Below are 16,033 nucleotides of genomic sequence, written 5' to 3' on the forward strand. Positions count from 1 at the left end.
GTCTTGAATCTCGACTTTCCTGTGTGCCATAGCTTCGTGAATACTTCCTGGGTTCTCCCCTGTTCGTATAAAATGATATATTCTGTCTAAATGTTCTTTCATATCTGATATGGTAATCAAGAAGTTTGCAACTCGTCGTAAACGTACGGAGTATAATATCATGTGATCTTCGCCTGGTACTGAATCATATCTACAATCAGTAAGGAACTTCCTGAGGGCTTCATACGTAGCCACTTTTGGCGTACGCTGTAATGCTGCATCTCTCAGCGTCAGGCGCTTTGTTTGAGGCGGGGTGGTAGGAGCACCTCCCCCTGCCCCTCCTGAACTGGAATCGTCAATTAATACTGGATGTGCGGCTGCTGGTAACGTAACTGGTACCGTAGGGGTACGTAATGTGGGTTGATCCTGGGGTGCTGGCGCATGGACAGGACCAACGACTGGAAGCACAGGAATTACATTATTAACAGGAGGCTGGACTTGAACTTGAACTGGCGGGGTAGGATCTGTATTAGCATATTCTGGGACAGTGTCGTCTAAATAGGAAGAAAGAAAAATTTCGGCTGCAGTCGGTTTATGACGCAGCTTAGTCGGAACCAAGGGTGGCGGTAAATTATGGAGTGCTTCCGGGGTCGCCTTCGGCAAACCCTCGGCGAGAAGAGGATACATACCTTTAATAAGGGCATTTCTCTGTCTGTCTGACTGTTCTGCTCTAACTCGTTCACCTTCTTCGATTAATTCCCTTTCTTGGGCTTTTTCTGAGGATTCTTTACTTAATTCTGCTTTTCTGAATTCTTTCTCGGTTCTTCTATGAGATTCTTTACGCCATAACTCTATGGCATCTTTCTGGGACTGTCTGGCTTTCTTTTTCCATAATGCTTCTTCTACTCGCATGATGCACTCGGCATCCCATGTACCTGAAACAGGCCATCTATATTTCTCTTCAAGATGCTTGGTATAATCAACCCATAAATCTAGATTCAATATGGCATCTAAGCCATGCTTGTGATACATGAAATGTCCAGGACTGTCCCTGGGAGGGACAGGAACTGATTCTTCGAGTAACCCTTTTCTGGTTTTTATCTGACGTAATTTCGAAAACAGCGGCATATTTGAACCGTACTTGAACTTGAATACAATACACAATGAACACAGTAATGAATAGCAAAACAATCATTCATACCACGACATCAAGAACACATTAATAACAGCTCGAACAGAATACTACCTGATACATTGAAAACATAATACTTGAATTTCTCGAGAACGGACTTAATAGAATTACTGGATGCACTGCTAAAACAGTACAGAACATACCGGTCTCCTAAAGAGACACGTCATACCGTATCCACCTAGGTGAACACGTCGGACCGGATCTGTGTACCCAAACCCGTCAGGACCGGGCACAAATTAATGAACACCCGTCTAGATACCCCCAGCAACGGTACTCACCGGGAAGCAAACTGAAGGCCTCGGACTGGACTGGACTGCTACGACGTCTGGTTACTGCTACGCACTACGCATGCGCTTCGGGCTTCGGGCTTCGGTTACAGGTGGGCCTCCGGATACCTCGGACCTTGCTCTCTCGACTTGGGCTCTGGTCGGAACGACCCGCCTTCCTCACCGCCTCGTCTGGATGCCGGACCGCAGTCTCCGTCTCCTTCGTGGGCCTGAGGGAGACTTGAAGCAGAAATATCTGCACGTGCACGGTAGAGGTTCCGTCACGGCTGTAGAAGGGTCAGGGGGCCTGCGTTACATCGCCGGCGTGTGGGGAAGGGGCTCGTCCCTATTCGGGCGCCATTTATGTGGTAAATAAATAATTAATTACCGGTACTATTTTTCTATACATTAACCAAAACAGATAGCTCAATAAATAAGAGGCAGGATCCGTGGAATCTGAGTCAGAAATGGCTTTAATCGGATGGCTCGAGCCTAAAGACCATAAAGTGGCAGGTAATGGAAAGGAATGGCAGCTGCAACGTCTCATCAACATTACATAGTATATATAGGAAAACATTACAATTGCATTGAATACAGTAGGCGTAACAAGTGACAAAACGTAAGATAAGAACATATGGGCGTGAAAAGAAGGCGTGCACAGGGCGTGCACGTAGACATGTGATGAAAACGTCACAGAAGTGTCATAAATGGGTGGATACATGGAGGGGGCTACCTGGGCAGCTGGAACCTTTAACCTACTGGTGCGCGCAAACGGGCCATGACGTGTAACTAGGGAGAGCTGGGGGCTCTGACTTCTACACTAGAAGAGGAGACTAAAGTCTGGGATGTCAGGACGACACGTGCCTATAGCATATCTGGTATCTGGTGTTTGGATTACATGTTGATTGAATCTAAATGTCATCAGGGCAAAGGCTACTTGACACAAAGGCTGGTGCATGCATATATTCTACGTGTATTGCGTGTGCTATGAATCTTCTATGGATATTAATTCAGTAATTCTCTTGCATGGAGACAGGAAGACTAGACTATAGCTGAAGATGTTTATGCGGTTCGTTAGCTTTTAGGAATGTGAAGACGGGGAGCTGAACTGATAACTAGAGGCATAACATATTCTTGGCAGACAGGCAGGCAGGCGAGGCCGGGCACCGCGCTGCTTGGCAGAAAGTAAGCGAAGGGTCAGGGATGCGGGAGGGGCTGCATCGCTCCTCGGAGTGGTTTCGGGAGACTGGAGCTTGAATCTGGTGTCCGGGCCCTTTGAGGCCTAGAAATGGGGACAATTCAATGAATTAACGTGCACAATGTAAAACGTTGGCAACATAGGCCAATTACTCGTTGCTTTCACGAGGACTGGAAACTGGCATACTAACGTTGGACACAACTATAATTGCGTCTTTATTCGGTCAAGGGGGAACATATGCATATCGATCATGCACATATAACATATAATGGGGAACACGTAGGGACACATGACAAGGCAAAATTCAATTTTCCTCATATCTGGCCGCTAAACTCTGGAACGGCCTCCCAGACCAGATACGAGGAATGAAGGACCTGCTATCCTTTAGGAAAGCAATCAAAACACACCTCTTCTGTTAATATGGCACTCTCCCCACTAATCCCTCTGTCCCTTTCCCCCGCTCAAGGACTCACACAGAAAGCGCCGGGACGCCCCTTCGCTGGGGCAGCCGAGCGCTATATAAGCACATATAACATTAACATTAACATTAACAAAGCTTTATTTCGATATGAAATATCTTAAAAAGCACATCACACTTAAAAATACGTTTCTTACAGGGAATAATCTGATAAAAGGTTAAAACTAGCAATCATTTTTATAATACAATGGTAAAAAGACATTAAACCAAGAATCAGCTTTGATGAAGTTACAATACAATAAATATTATAAAAATACATTATTAAAAAAAAATATGGATCTAATAACATCTTTCAGAAGGTGTAACAATGCCAATTCATCGTAAGGCTTTTGATCTTAACAGCCAAGCCCAGCTTAAATATTTGGCCACCCCACATGCTAGCGTAGTATTTGCATCCGACTGAAGAATTCTGAGGGCGGTTGAATGGTTCCTTGTCTCTAGCTGTCGACAAACAGGTCTTAACTATTTCATTCTCGGTTTGAGATAAGCTTGGCACACAAAGAAAAAGTGCGGGATGGTTTCAACTACCCCAACACAAAATGGGCAATCAGCAGACGTTTGGTAGGGAGGTTTCCACTTGTTTGTACGTTCGTGGACGGGGAGGGTTCCCACTCTAAACTGAATGAAAAGAGCCCTATCTCTAGGTTTCTGGATAAAATCCAGATAGGGCTCGAGACGTGGCACTGTCTTGTGCTGGTGAAACTCATCAGTCAGTCTGCCCTGATTGGGATCTCTACGAGCTTGATTGTCAATCCATGCCCAATAAAATCTCTTGATTGCCGTTTTGGACAGCGGGGCCCCTAACTCCCATAGAGGTTTAAGGCCAGTGGACAAAAGAAGTCTTTTGATGTTAGCTAACCAGGCGATCTTATACGAACCCTGCAGATTCATTACTTCCTTTAGTCCATCGGCATAGCTGGAAAGCTCTGGGGTACGCCAAAGGCGACCCCAGTAAAGAAGAGGGCGTAAGCCTATTAGATCTTTAATTGAGCGGCGGCCCAGATCGCTCCAAAGGGGTTGGCTAGGGGTTCCCCTGGGAAGTGAAACAAGCTCCCTAAAAAAAAATTTTCAGCTGTCACAAGGGCATCTACATTATTGAAGCCCCAGAGCTCGGCTCCATATAATGCACAGCCTATTGCTTTTGCGGCATAGATCTCCAGGGCGGGCGCAATAGGTCTGGAGATTGAGGCTCGGGGTTCTCTCCCAATGAAACCCATAACCCGCTTATGGCTTAAGGCCATTTTTTCGATGTGCAGATGCCATTTTAAATTGTCCGCAATTCTAATCCCCAGATAATCAAAAACTTGTTTTTTCACCAACTACAATTGGACCAGCACTTGCATCGGTGGCCCTGTTACCAAATAAACTATCTCAAGCAGTATGTCCTAGGAGAAAACCTGAATCTCCATTCTATTATTACAGCTCTTAAGTATTTAGAATAGAAATGTAGACCTTTTGTTGGAACTGGATGCTAAATGTACAGTTTATTGCTGTAGAGGCCTGGTATCCATTAAAGAGAAGGAAAACCACTGTGCACTGTAAAAGGAGGAAGATCTGTTTAGTGAACCCTACTCAAGTCATCCCAGCAATGTCTAGCATCCACCATCTCTATGGAGAAGGACCAGTTGAGGGAGCAATGAAGAGTGAATGGCACCAACCAATAGCAAATACATTTTTCATTCATCAATGCCAATGGACAAACCATCAATTATTGGGGCTTTCCTCTTCTCGAACTGCTCTGGTTTAGTGACCAAACATTGCCTGGAAACAGTCAGACCTGTGAAAAGTCACAATCAGCCAAAAATGTTCCCACTTAATCTTCTTTTTGCTCAAAGGTTGCATGTCAGAATATCAATAAGTATTGTTACCTAGATGTCATTTACAAAAATATTGCTCTGTGGGTGTAGATTTTCTATTTTTAATTCCACTGAGGTGGTATGTTTTTAAACAAATATTGAGGACGCACTTTCGTCAGAAGATATTTAAGTCTTTCAATTATGAGAAATGATTCCCTTCTCCCTAAGGAACCCCATAGATACTGCAGTAAATATCAGATGGAAATTGAGGAGAAGAGAGGACTAAAACCTTAAGAAGTCATAAATTGAAGCTAAAACAAAAGAATGACAACTAGCATTCAACTACCTTGAAAAAGCCTTGGAAGTTGCTTATCAAGACAGGGATGCCCAGAAAAGAGGATATTAGTGTGACTCTTCTAGGAAAGAAAGCTTTCAACGGATGTAGTGAGCCTTTATTAAGGTGCACTAGCTAAGAATGCATGCAGGTCAAAATCAGTAGCAGGAGTTTGTGAAAAGAAGCAAATCCTACAAAGCCGGTGACGGGTCTCCTAGCCACATAAGAAAAAACAAGAAACTGAAATGGGGGTCACTTAGTGTGATTGCCTTTCTTCGACTGAAGGTGTTAACATCTCTAAAAATTCTTGAAATCTTAAAGTGACATACTCTTCTCAGAGTAATCAACAATATTTGAATCTTCAATTTAACACTTTTGATAAAGGAGTAGTTATGGAAGTATTTCAATGGTAATTGTATTGGTACATTGGTTAAATGTCTTTTACACCACAAACACTCACTCACAGGTCTTCGGGCATGTGTTAGCAGCCAACACATGTGAAATGTTGATTCTACCTCAAGGAACTAGATATTATTATGAGGTAAAGAAAGAAAGAAAGTCTGAATCATGCTTTCTGCACCATTGGTGGCCTTTATCTCCAAGTGTTAATCTGTGATAAAAATGTCTACCTTTGTTTCAAGATTACAAATGACCCCATGTAGTCTTACTGATACCAAGGTTCTGAGCTCCTATTGTGTGTCATTTGAAGGAGCCACATCTACCAGTTAAAGAAGGCACATGGTGAACCAGGGTTCTGAACGCTGAACTGGTACCAGGCTAAGATTTCTTTTTAAAAGGCAAGAAAGTACTGAAAGCTGACTCTTCGTAACAGAGGGAAACATACCTCCTATTTGGCTTTAAGGCGAGATACAAAACTTTATTGACATGAACATTCAATTATTAACAGAGAAAAAGAGGAGGAGAGAGAAAGAACGAGAGAAAAAAGTGTGTAAAATTGAGAAAGAATGAAAAAGTTGAAGCAATAACAAAGGAAAAAAAGAGGACCACAGAGATAGTGGTGGTAAGATTCCTCTCTTCTCTTTTTTTCCTTCTTCCTTTTCTTTTTATATAATGCTCCTCTGTGCTCTGCAAATGATTACCGATTTATTAATATTAGAAAATGGTGATGTCATTATTTTTTCTTTATGGGGCAATAAAATGGGGAAAAAAACAATTAACGAGGAGGAGCGAGAAAGAACGAGAGAAAAAAAGTGTGTAAAATGGAGACAGAATGAAAAAGTGGAAGGAATAATAAAGGAAAAAAGAGGACCACAGAGACAGTGGTGGTTAGAGAAAGAAAGAGAGAGGGTGATTAAGAGAGACAAAGAAAGAGTTAGCACGCATAATCTTTTGATGGCCACATGAATACTACTCTAATTTGTCTAGACAAACTTACCTGTACATGCTCCATTATGTAGAACTCTGTTCCAATGACACTTGTATCCTCACAGTACAGTAAGGGTCTGGGCACTGGGAATCCAACTGAAGTTAAAGCTCTTTGCACGGTATACTCTCGGGCAATCTAATCAAAAAAGGTCAGTTAGCATAAGTTAAGACCATCACCTGCTTTGGATAATAGCATTACAGATCATGCCATTACTATGTAACTGGACTGTGGCAGTTCTTCTAAAGACAGAGCTAGTTATTTTATTAAACATATGTGTAGCTTGGCACAAAAAGCAGTCAGGCATAATTTGGAGGTAATGTGTAAAGTACACAAACAGCAATAAAGTGAAAACATAACACAAGGAAAGTCCCACACTAATTTAGAAAAAAATTGTAAATTTATATGAATTATTTAACACCAAAACGACAAAAATCTAATCAGTAGAACTGGAATTATAAAGTGTAAGCACCTAAAAGAACAAAGTGCCATTCACAGACATCTAGTTAAGTGAGACCCAGTCAAAGTCGAAAAATATGGCCAAAATTGTTGAAGCTTGAGTCGGATATAAGAAATGGTTTGGTCCCGGTCAGCACTTACCTTTGAACGTAGAAGAAACTTTGAAGGAAATATTCTGAGAAGGTAAAGTTCTGCAGGGCAAGCCTGAAGGTGGTGTCCAAGGAGTAGACATAATCGTTAGGGAGCCGCTGGATGAAGTCACAGTGAAGATTTCTACGTTTGGACTCTTTTTTTTGGAAGTTGAAACTCTCCAGCGGGACAAAGGAGGAGGCTGTAGCAGACGAGAGTTCCACAAGACCAGATACCCCTTAGGCAAAGGGCTGCTGAACAGGATTTGATACTGCGGAGTAGAACGTAGTGAAAGCTACAAAGTCAGGCTGAATGGCGATGCACCTTTGGCGATTAAATGAGCAGGTTGGCCTCAATCTCCCCTCGGTTCTCAGAGCATGTTTTAGCAAAACAAATTATAAGTCCCAAGTTTTGGCATTTGGCTATCTGGGCACCACCACCAAGGGTCCAGGACTGGTGGGGCACCACCTGGGGGTTAGGACTCACTTAGGCTGGCTCCAGGGTGCATGTTCAAGATGGTTGGAGCCTTTTCTTTCCCTGAGGCTCTGCTCTGAATGCCAGACAACTATCCCTTGGAGTCACTCTGGTAGTCCTGAGTTCAAGTGATGAAACAGAGCACAAGCAGCAGGGCAGGCCTCTGAGGGTTTAAGGCAGGTTCCAGGCAGCAAAGAAGTCCTTCAAGGTGCTGCAAAGCAGTCTTGGGGAGTACAAAGCAGACCACAGCAGCAGGCAGTGAGTCCTTCCGCAGGTCCATAGGGTGAACTGAAGACTGGGTTTGAGGGTTATATTTTTTAATGTGGTGCCTTCCTTGAAGTAGAAGTGTCTGGAGGATTTACTTTGAAGTGCTTGAATTCCCTGGCTCCCTTGTCCTGGCTCCTGAATATCTGCATGCACAATGCATCAGTGACAAGTTTTTTGAGTGAAGGCAGGGCAGGTGGGGCTATGCCCAGCTCTTACCCAAACCTGCCATTTGATGGCCCATCCATGCACACCTTCTGCCCCTATTGCGTGGCTGTCTGAGAGGAATAAACAACTCCAAATGCCAATTGCACCCAGTTATGTGACCCAGGAACAGACTGCAGGCACCAAATAGTGAAGGAAAATGCCAACTTTCTAAAAGTGGGATTTTCAAAATGATAACTTAAAATCTGACTTTAATGATAAAGGTGATTTTTAAATAGAATTTATCAGACACCAAACATGAAATGTTACCTTTTCACAATCAAATTTTAGCAAATAAATGTAAATAGGCAACCCAATGTTATCCTATAGGAGAGGTAGGCCTCACAGTAGTGAAAAATAAATGTTAAGTTTTACATGTTCTGGAAGTGGAAAATTCCTAAAGTGCATGTCTAACCTTTTAATTACAATGTACCATGCCCTATGGGCTACCTGGGGCCTAACTTAGGAGTGACTTAAATGCAATAAAAGTGGAGATTCAGGCTGGGCAAGAGAGTTATATTGCCAAGTCAAATTAGACCTGCATTCAGGCTGCAGTGGCAGACATAGGACATGTATTTAGGGGCTATTTACGTAGGTGGCACAATAAGTGTTGAAGGTCCACTTGTAGCATTTATTTTAAAGGCCCTGGGTATAAGGTACACCATTCTACAAGGGACTTATGAGTAAATGAAATATGCTAATTCTGTGTTAGCCAATTTGACCATTTTTAAGGGCGAGAGCACATGTACTTTAGCACTGGTTAGCAGTGATAACGTTCAGAGTCCTAGACTCAACAAAAAGAATTTCAACAAAAAGTGGAGGGCAAAGGCAATAAGCTTGGGGGAAGACCACCCTAAGGCTGACAAGTCTTACAACCTCATCAAGACAATACAAATTTTTGGCAAATGTATGCCTTGCGTATCAATGTGAACAGCACAGCAGGACTGTTAAACAGCCGAATGAAATACAAAAGCCTGAGAAGAATGTTGCAATTCGCTCAGCCTTGTTGGTCAAAGGATAAACTTTTACAAAGCACAATTAGGAGTCTATTATGTTGGCGGGCCCATGGACCGCCGCTAAGGGTGCGGCGGTCCCGCATGGGCAATTGGGATGCGCCCACCACACTAGTGGGAGCATCTCCAATTTTTTGCATTGCGGCAGGCAGTGCTGTCAGCAGCACCCGCCGCAATACAAAAAAGGCATGTGCCTGACACATCATCCATGCAAATGCAGGGAGGTACCATAGGTACCCCCATGTGTCCCCTCACCCCCCTAACATCCTGGGGGCCTGCAAGAGGCCCTCAACTGAGGAAACCACATGCCTTTCTGTGGCGGCGTTGCCGCCACAGAAATGCTGCTACCCACTGCCATCCAAATATGGATGGCAGTGTCTAGCAGACACCACCACCATATTCAACCCTTTTCCGCCTGGTCGACTCGTTAATCGGGTGGAAAAGCGGCAGACGGTCTTCCTGTCCGCCGCAGTCCCCCCCACCATCATAATATGGCGGGGGGTAATGGGAGGTTGTCAGGGGATGATGTCGGGCGGATTGCCACCACCATGCGGGCAGCGGCGATCCAACCGACATCATAATAGACCCCTAAGTGTCTGGTGTAGCATAGGGAAAACTTTTTACACATGCATTTAATAGCTATCCAGAAAAAGATCTTCCATCGTCAAAATGTGTGCCTGTACTGTCACCAGAGGCAAAGACTACCAGTCAGGCTCTGGAAAAATTAGAGGCTAGGTCATTATATTTTCATCGGGCTGGATGGATTACAGTTGTTTATCCTCTGTGGGAAAAATCTGATTTTGGCTCCATACTGTAGGGTGGGCCATTACCCAAACACTCCTAAAAAAGGGGTCCAGGAGTAGGTCCAAGATAAGTGTGTTGGGAGCCATAATGAAAAGGTAGGACATATGATATGGGATGGGAGAATCCAGACAGTTGAAAAGGGTGGGGGGGGGGGTGTGCATGCCCAGCCACGAAAATGTAAGGTGAGCTAGAATAGGGACTTGATATGTGCACCAATCATGTGGCAGGATTTTAGGATATCTGCAACACTGAGTATTAAACTGGAGGCTCCGAGCTATAACAGAATGAGACCAACCCCAAGGGCAGATGGGAAACTTTAAGAGGAAGATCATGAAATGCTCAAAGCTGCAGAAACCCTTATATGAATATGTTGACTGATGTCTGCAGACAGACATAAGGATACATACAACCAAATAACTTGTATCTGTAGGGGGGGCATAATTTTGTTACACTAATTCACGCATGTCAAAGAGAGTGACAAAAATAGAAATACACTCTCAGTATTGATTTGAAGATATTCTTCCAAGTTATTTGCAATGTAATAATGATATTTTAATTTAAAGTTCAATATTAATTTTAGTACATTTTAAATGCTCTGCCATCAAAGACTTTTATCCTTTCACTACCCACTCCATAACAAAGAGTCTGCATCTCCAGCAAGAATTGTGAGATAGGTGGATGGGATCATGGGCGCCTGTTACTTGCCATGAGGGGAACGGCCTGAGAGACCACCGCACCGCCGTGAGGGGAACGGCTTGGGCAACACCTCCAAACGCCGTGAGGGGAACGGCTCCGTACCTTCATACATTGCCGTGAGGGAAACAGCCTACAATTCCCAGCAGCCCCTGCCCGGCGTGGGGAAGCATTGTCACAACAGCGCCTCCAGCCTCATCAAAAGCGCTGCTGACCTCCTGCGGCAGGCCCGTCCTTGCCCATCATCGCCAGGAAGAGGCAGGGCAGGGCTAATCCCTTTCATCTGCGGCTGTGGGCTCTTGTGTAGGACTTGGAGTCTGCTTGCAGGTACTGTTGGCTTCCTGATGTAACTCATCCTAGCTGGCTGACAGCACTGGTGTTGCATTGCTATTTGCATATCCCCAACGTATTATGCTCTAATGAACAAGGTGTGACTAAACCGGGAAACAACCTTTACAACGCAACTTTTACAACGCACCACCATTACAACAAAACTTTTACAACGCAACATCCATTACAACGCATGCATTTACAACGCAGTCATTACAACGCATGACACTACAACGCACACCACTACAACGCATGCCATTACAACGCAGTCATTACAACGCATACCATTACAACGCATAGCATTACAACACATAGTACCCTTACACTATCCAACACTTACCCTACTGTTGCATCCCCTGGAGTTAGAATAGTAATTTTTACCCCTACACTATCCAACACTTACCCTACTGTTGCACCCCCTGGAGTTAGAATAGTAATTTTTACCCCTACACTATCCAACACTTACCTTACATGCAATGTAATGTTATGCGTTGTAATAGTATGTGTTGTAAATGTAGTATGCGTTGTAGTGGAATGCGTTGTAAAGGTAGTTTCAAAGAATTCGTTGTAATGGCATGCGTTGTAATGGTATGCGTTGTAATGGATGTTGCGGTGTAAAAAATGCGTTGTAAAGGTAGGCGCTGTAAAAGTATGCGTTGTAACGTCATACATCCGACTAAACCCTTTATATTAAACTCGGCCCAATTAGATACATGGGCCTAGACTTTGTCCTATGAGCCAGGATCCTGTACCGCACGTTCCACTTTAGTGCTATTATAACTGATTAAATGTTTTTATTATTATTGCTGCTAAATAATGTATAAGCACTTATTAGCGCAAAAATAGGGTCTTGATGGGTTTTTACATCTGTTATTTTATTAGTTTGTGTCTTAGTACTGTATTGAATTTTACACATTGTACATTGCACTAGGCATTTTGCCTTTAAAAGCGGTTTTGAATTTTATTAGGGTCCTGTGTAAATAACTCAGTGTGTTTAGAGGTAGTCAATCATGAACAAGCGGAAGCCAAACCTGGGGAAAAGTGTGGTTGGAACTTTAGATGCCTTCATATTGAGGGCAGAATCTGCCCTCATTAATGAAATAAAACAAGCTGAACGTAGGCTATCCCTTGAGCCCCACCCCTCGCGAGGTAGACTCTCCCTAACCCCTGCATTTCCTGACTCTTTGGCGGTTTCCAACCAGGATGTATCTCCATGAGTCAGTCTGCATTTCCTGACTCTTTGGCGGTTTCCAACCAGGATGTATCTCCATGAGTCAGTCCCCACCTGTTGTCCGACTTATAGTGACAAACTCCGTTTCCTGCTCATCTATGGAGCAAGAAACTAGCCCTGTTGAATCTAAAGCTACAACTAGAGGGTAGAACAAAACTAAAATCAATTTGTACCAATGAATCCCCCTCTATGAAAAGGAAGAGTCGAGGATTACTGAAATCAAATAAATCTGCACAGGGCACATCTGGAAGGAAACCATTAGCTGTCCCTTCTACAAGTGTTTGCAAAGAGGGTCACTACTTCCATGAATCAGACTATGTTAGGGCAGTTCACTGACAGCATTCGGGAGGGAAATTTCTGGGGCAGGCTCGATACCATGTTGTCCACCTTACTAGATCCAAGTTTTCAAAAAATAAGTTCAGTAGAAGTTAGGTTATTCAAGGGCTGGTTAGTTGCAATCCTCCGGTTACCCCGCCAGTTAGCACAACCACAAGCAAAGACCATACAGCCACTGGGGGCAAAACAGCTGGGTGTAAAGGAGCAGGGGTAGGCCCTATTGTGAGGCCTGCAGTAAATAGCGAGGTGCTAGACAAGAACAGTTCTAATAGCATTAGGCGCAGTAGTGTACATATTCCAGCAATCTCACACCAGTCTTCTATAAGAGCGGGGTCCCCTGTGCCACATAGGGAAAGGAGGCCAGAGGGTAGGGTCCTACAGTTAACGAGTCTCCCAACCATTGACCTCCCACCCGAATCCACCCCATATGTAGTGGTTTTGGGGAGTGTTCCCTCCCTCCCCAATGGGGCGAATGAAGACAACGGGCAGCTGATAAATAAATTAACTCATTGGTTCACACACAATACTACCCTGGGTGCCCGTGTATCTGAAAACATTCTCATTGCGCACAGGGTCAGCTGGATTGGGAGCTCACGTAAACTGGGCACTGGTGATTGCTTTATTGTAAATTTTGATAACCCCTACACTGCGGGTCGTATTTTATCTAGGGACGTCACATAATGACAGGATCTGTCATTAAGGCTTTACCTCTGGGCTACTTTTACAAGCCAGTCCCTTATAGGTATATGCCCGAAAATGGCCTTGGGGTCACCGAGGAGGGTGGTCAAATAGACTAGCACCTAGACAACAGCCTATTTCTATGGTCTACCCACCTCCTTAATCAGAAAGGCCATTTGGTACCGTCCCCACACTGGCGTTAAACAACAGATTTGCTGCTTTAACTGGTATGGAGGATTGTGATTGACTGAGGTTCCCTACACCTTCTGGGCCAGAGCCAGTTTCACGTTTTCAGTCTCCAAGGGAGGAAGCTGTGAGGCACTCAGTTGTGAGGCCTAACAATTTCCTATCTTGGAATATTGCAGGCCTGGCCAACAAGCTCCAAGATCCACGGTGGGTGCATTATGTGAAGCAATTCACTGTAATTAGCCTCCAAGAAACGTGGTCAGTGGATTGCGACCTATTTCTGGAAGGTTACAAGGCCTTTTTTGTTCTGGCCACTCCATTTGTGAGTGGAAGACCAAAGGGTGGTCTAGTCATTATATTTCCGTGGCTGTTGATTGTAAGTTACAGGTGATGCCAACTACACACCCAGGAATCCTAGCATTGTCAGCCAAAAGGGGGGATACCAGATGGGGAATTGTTAATTTTTATAATTCTGTGGCTTGTCCGTACGAGGCTTGTAACATTACTACCTTGGGGGCGATTATAAAACAATTCTTGGGCCCTAATTTTCATAACCTTTTGGTTTCTGGTGATTTTAATATACACCCCTGTGGTAATCCAACAACATCCCGCATCTCGGAGTTGTGCTGCCCCCGAATGAGGGGTTTTCACTTTGAACATCATGCTCAAGGGGGAACTGTTGAACAACATGCTACATGAAATGGATATGGTGGCCATGATGTCTTTAACTGACCTGCACACGAAGTTTCCTGTGCCAACTTTTAAAGGGCACGGTAGGGGGTCATTTATTGACTTCATTTTCATTTCCTCTTCTTTGCAATCTTTTTTCAATGGTTTTAATATTGTGGAAAGTGAATTCAGTGACCATAATGCATTAACAGTTTACATGATGGGCCCACTATCAGCAAAGATTGATGAGGCTCCAAACAGGGGTGCACTGAGACCGACGGATGGAAAGCGTATATTAAAATGGTCCCAGGTGTCCCCAGATAGATTTTTATAACAAGGTAAAAATATCTTGTGAACATGAATTAACACTATGTATAACTGAAGGGTCCCCTCCTAATGAGATTTTTGGTGCATATGAGTCAATAGCGCGAAAAGTGGGTGAAATGTTATGTGCTCATGCCAGAGGGAACGCCTCACATGGTCCCAGATGGTTTGATTCCAATTGCTCCAAAGCAGCTAAGAGGTTGAGGGAAGCTCTGTCAGCTAACCCAAGAACTCAATCTGAGGCTTGTGCCTGTCAAAAGGAATATTAGTCAGCCCTGGCGAAACGGAAGGGTGCCCTGAAGGAAGAAGCCTGGAGGGAGATGATTAACTCTAGCACTCTTAGGAACAGCTCGAGGTTCTGGAGTGTTGCGAACATTCCCCTTTTTGATCAGGAAGGGGGGTCTTGGTTCACACATCACAGAGGAGGTGTGGGTACTTCACTTTAAATCTATGTTGACTGCCCTCTTGAACCTAATCATAGAGAAAACCGGGACAGGAAGGACTCTGTAGTAACTTTTGAAAGGGGTGAGATCCTGGGAGGCTATCTATTAAAGCTCCAGGCCCAGATGGGATCCCCCAGACCTATTCAAATCAGACCCCCGATCTGGGCCCTGATACTAGAGTCAGTATTTAATGCAGCGGCAAAGAATGGCTGTCCCCAGTCTTGGGCTTCTTCTACCATATTCCCTGTTTTCAAGAAGGGCAACAGAAATAGTACCACTGTTACAGACCGATTTCGCTTCTTGATTCAGTGGTTAAAGTGGTAGGACACATCCTCTTACAGAGATTATCAACAAGAGCAGAGGAGCATATGATCTTGTCGGACGTCCGGCCGGGACTCTCTACCATTGCTCAGTGTCTTAATCTATCCATGATACTGAGCAAATATACTGTTGTTCGCCCCGGAACCATCCATCTTGCCTTCATGGACTTGTCATCCACATTTGACTGTGTAAACAGGGACAAACTGTGGCAGTCCATGAGGGCAATGGGGGTGGAGAACAGTATTGTCAATTTTCTCGATGACCAGCATATATCAAATAAAGCTAATGTCAGGTTCTCACAGGATTTGCAGGTCACTAGGGTCATTGAGATCAAGAAGGGAGTCCGGCAAGGCTGCATTCTGGCCCCTTTTTTATTTAATTTTTATATAAATGAACTGGATAGTGCATTAAGGGCAACTGGAGTTGGTTATCCCTGTGTAGGACAGCGTGGTATCCCCGTTCAGCTATATGAGGATGACACCGTCCTCATATCCGGGACCGAATTGGGTTTGCAATCTCTTATAACCACTTTCTCTAGATGACTGATCGGGACTTGGCAATTAATAATTCTAAGTCCTACATCATGAAAGCGGGGCAACAATCAAAAAAGTGTTTTCATTTTAGTGTAGGCCCCGCCAAGATCCCCCAAACAAATGTATTTTCCTACTTGGGGGTTCATAATACTGAGGAAAATAGGGGATCTGGCTCGGGTAAATACAGCAATCTTCAATTTTGCCTCTAAAATAGGGAAGAAACCACCAGGAGCTATGCTGCAAGTTTATCAAGCCAAAAGCTTGGCCATAGCTACCTATGATAGTGAAATCTGGGGATATATTGCTGTAGAGTCC

General features: G+C 44.1%; 1 protein-coding gene across 4 annotated transcripts in view; it reads right to left on the bottom strand.

Annotated features, from left to right (window-relative positions):
- LOC144785622 (acyl-CoA dehydrogenase family member 11-like) overlaps positions 1–16,033 on the bottom strand; it is a 684,407-nt gene that overhangs the window by 506,560 nt on the left and 161,814 nt on the right. For 3 of the 4 annotated variants that reach the window (XR_013601998.1, XM_078664431.1, XM_078664429.1), the window contains exon 3: positions 6,640–6,765. The exons of the other annotated variant lie outside the window; for it this stretch is intronic. Coding sequence is in view for 2 of the 3 variants with exons in the window: in XM_078664431.1 (XP_078520557.1) it covers positions 6,640–6,765 (126 nt within the window). In the remaining variant the exon portion in view is untranslated. The remainder of the gene's footprint in view (positions 1–6,639; positions 6,766–16,033) is intronic. 4 annotated transcript variants of the gene reach the window in all.

This window comes from Lissotriton helveticus, chromosome 10, assembly GCF_964261635.1.
Source record: "Lissotriton helveticus chromosome 10, aLisHel1.1, whole genome shotgun sequence".
NCBI classification, from domain to species: Eukaryota; Metazoa; Chordata; class Amphibia; order Caudata; family Salamandridae; genus Lissotriton; species Lissotriton helveticus.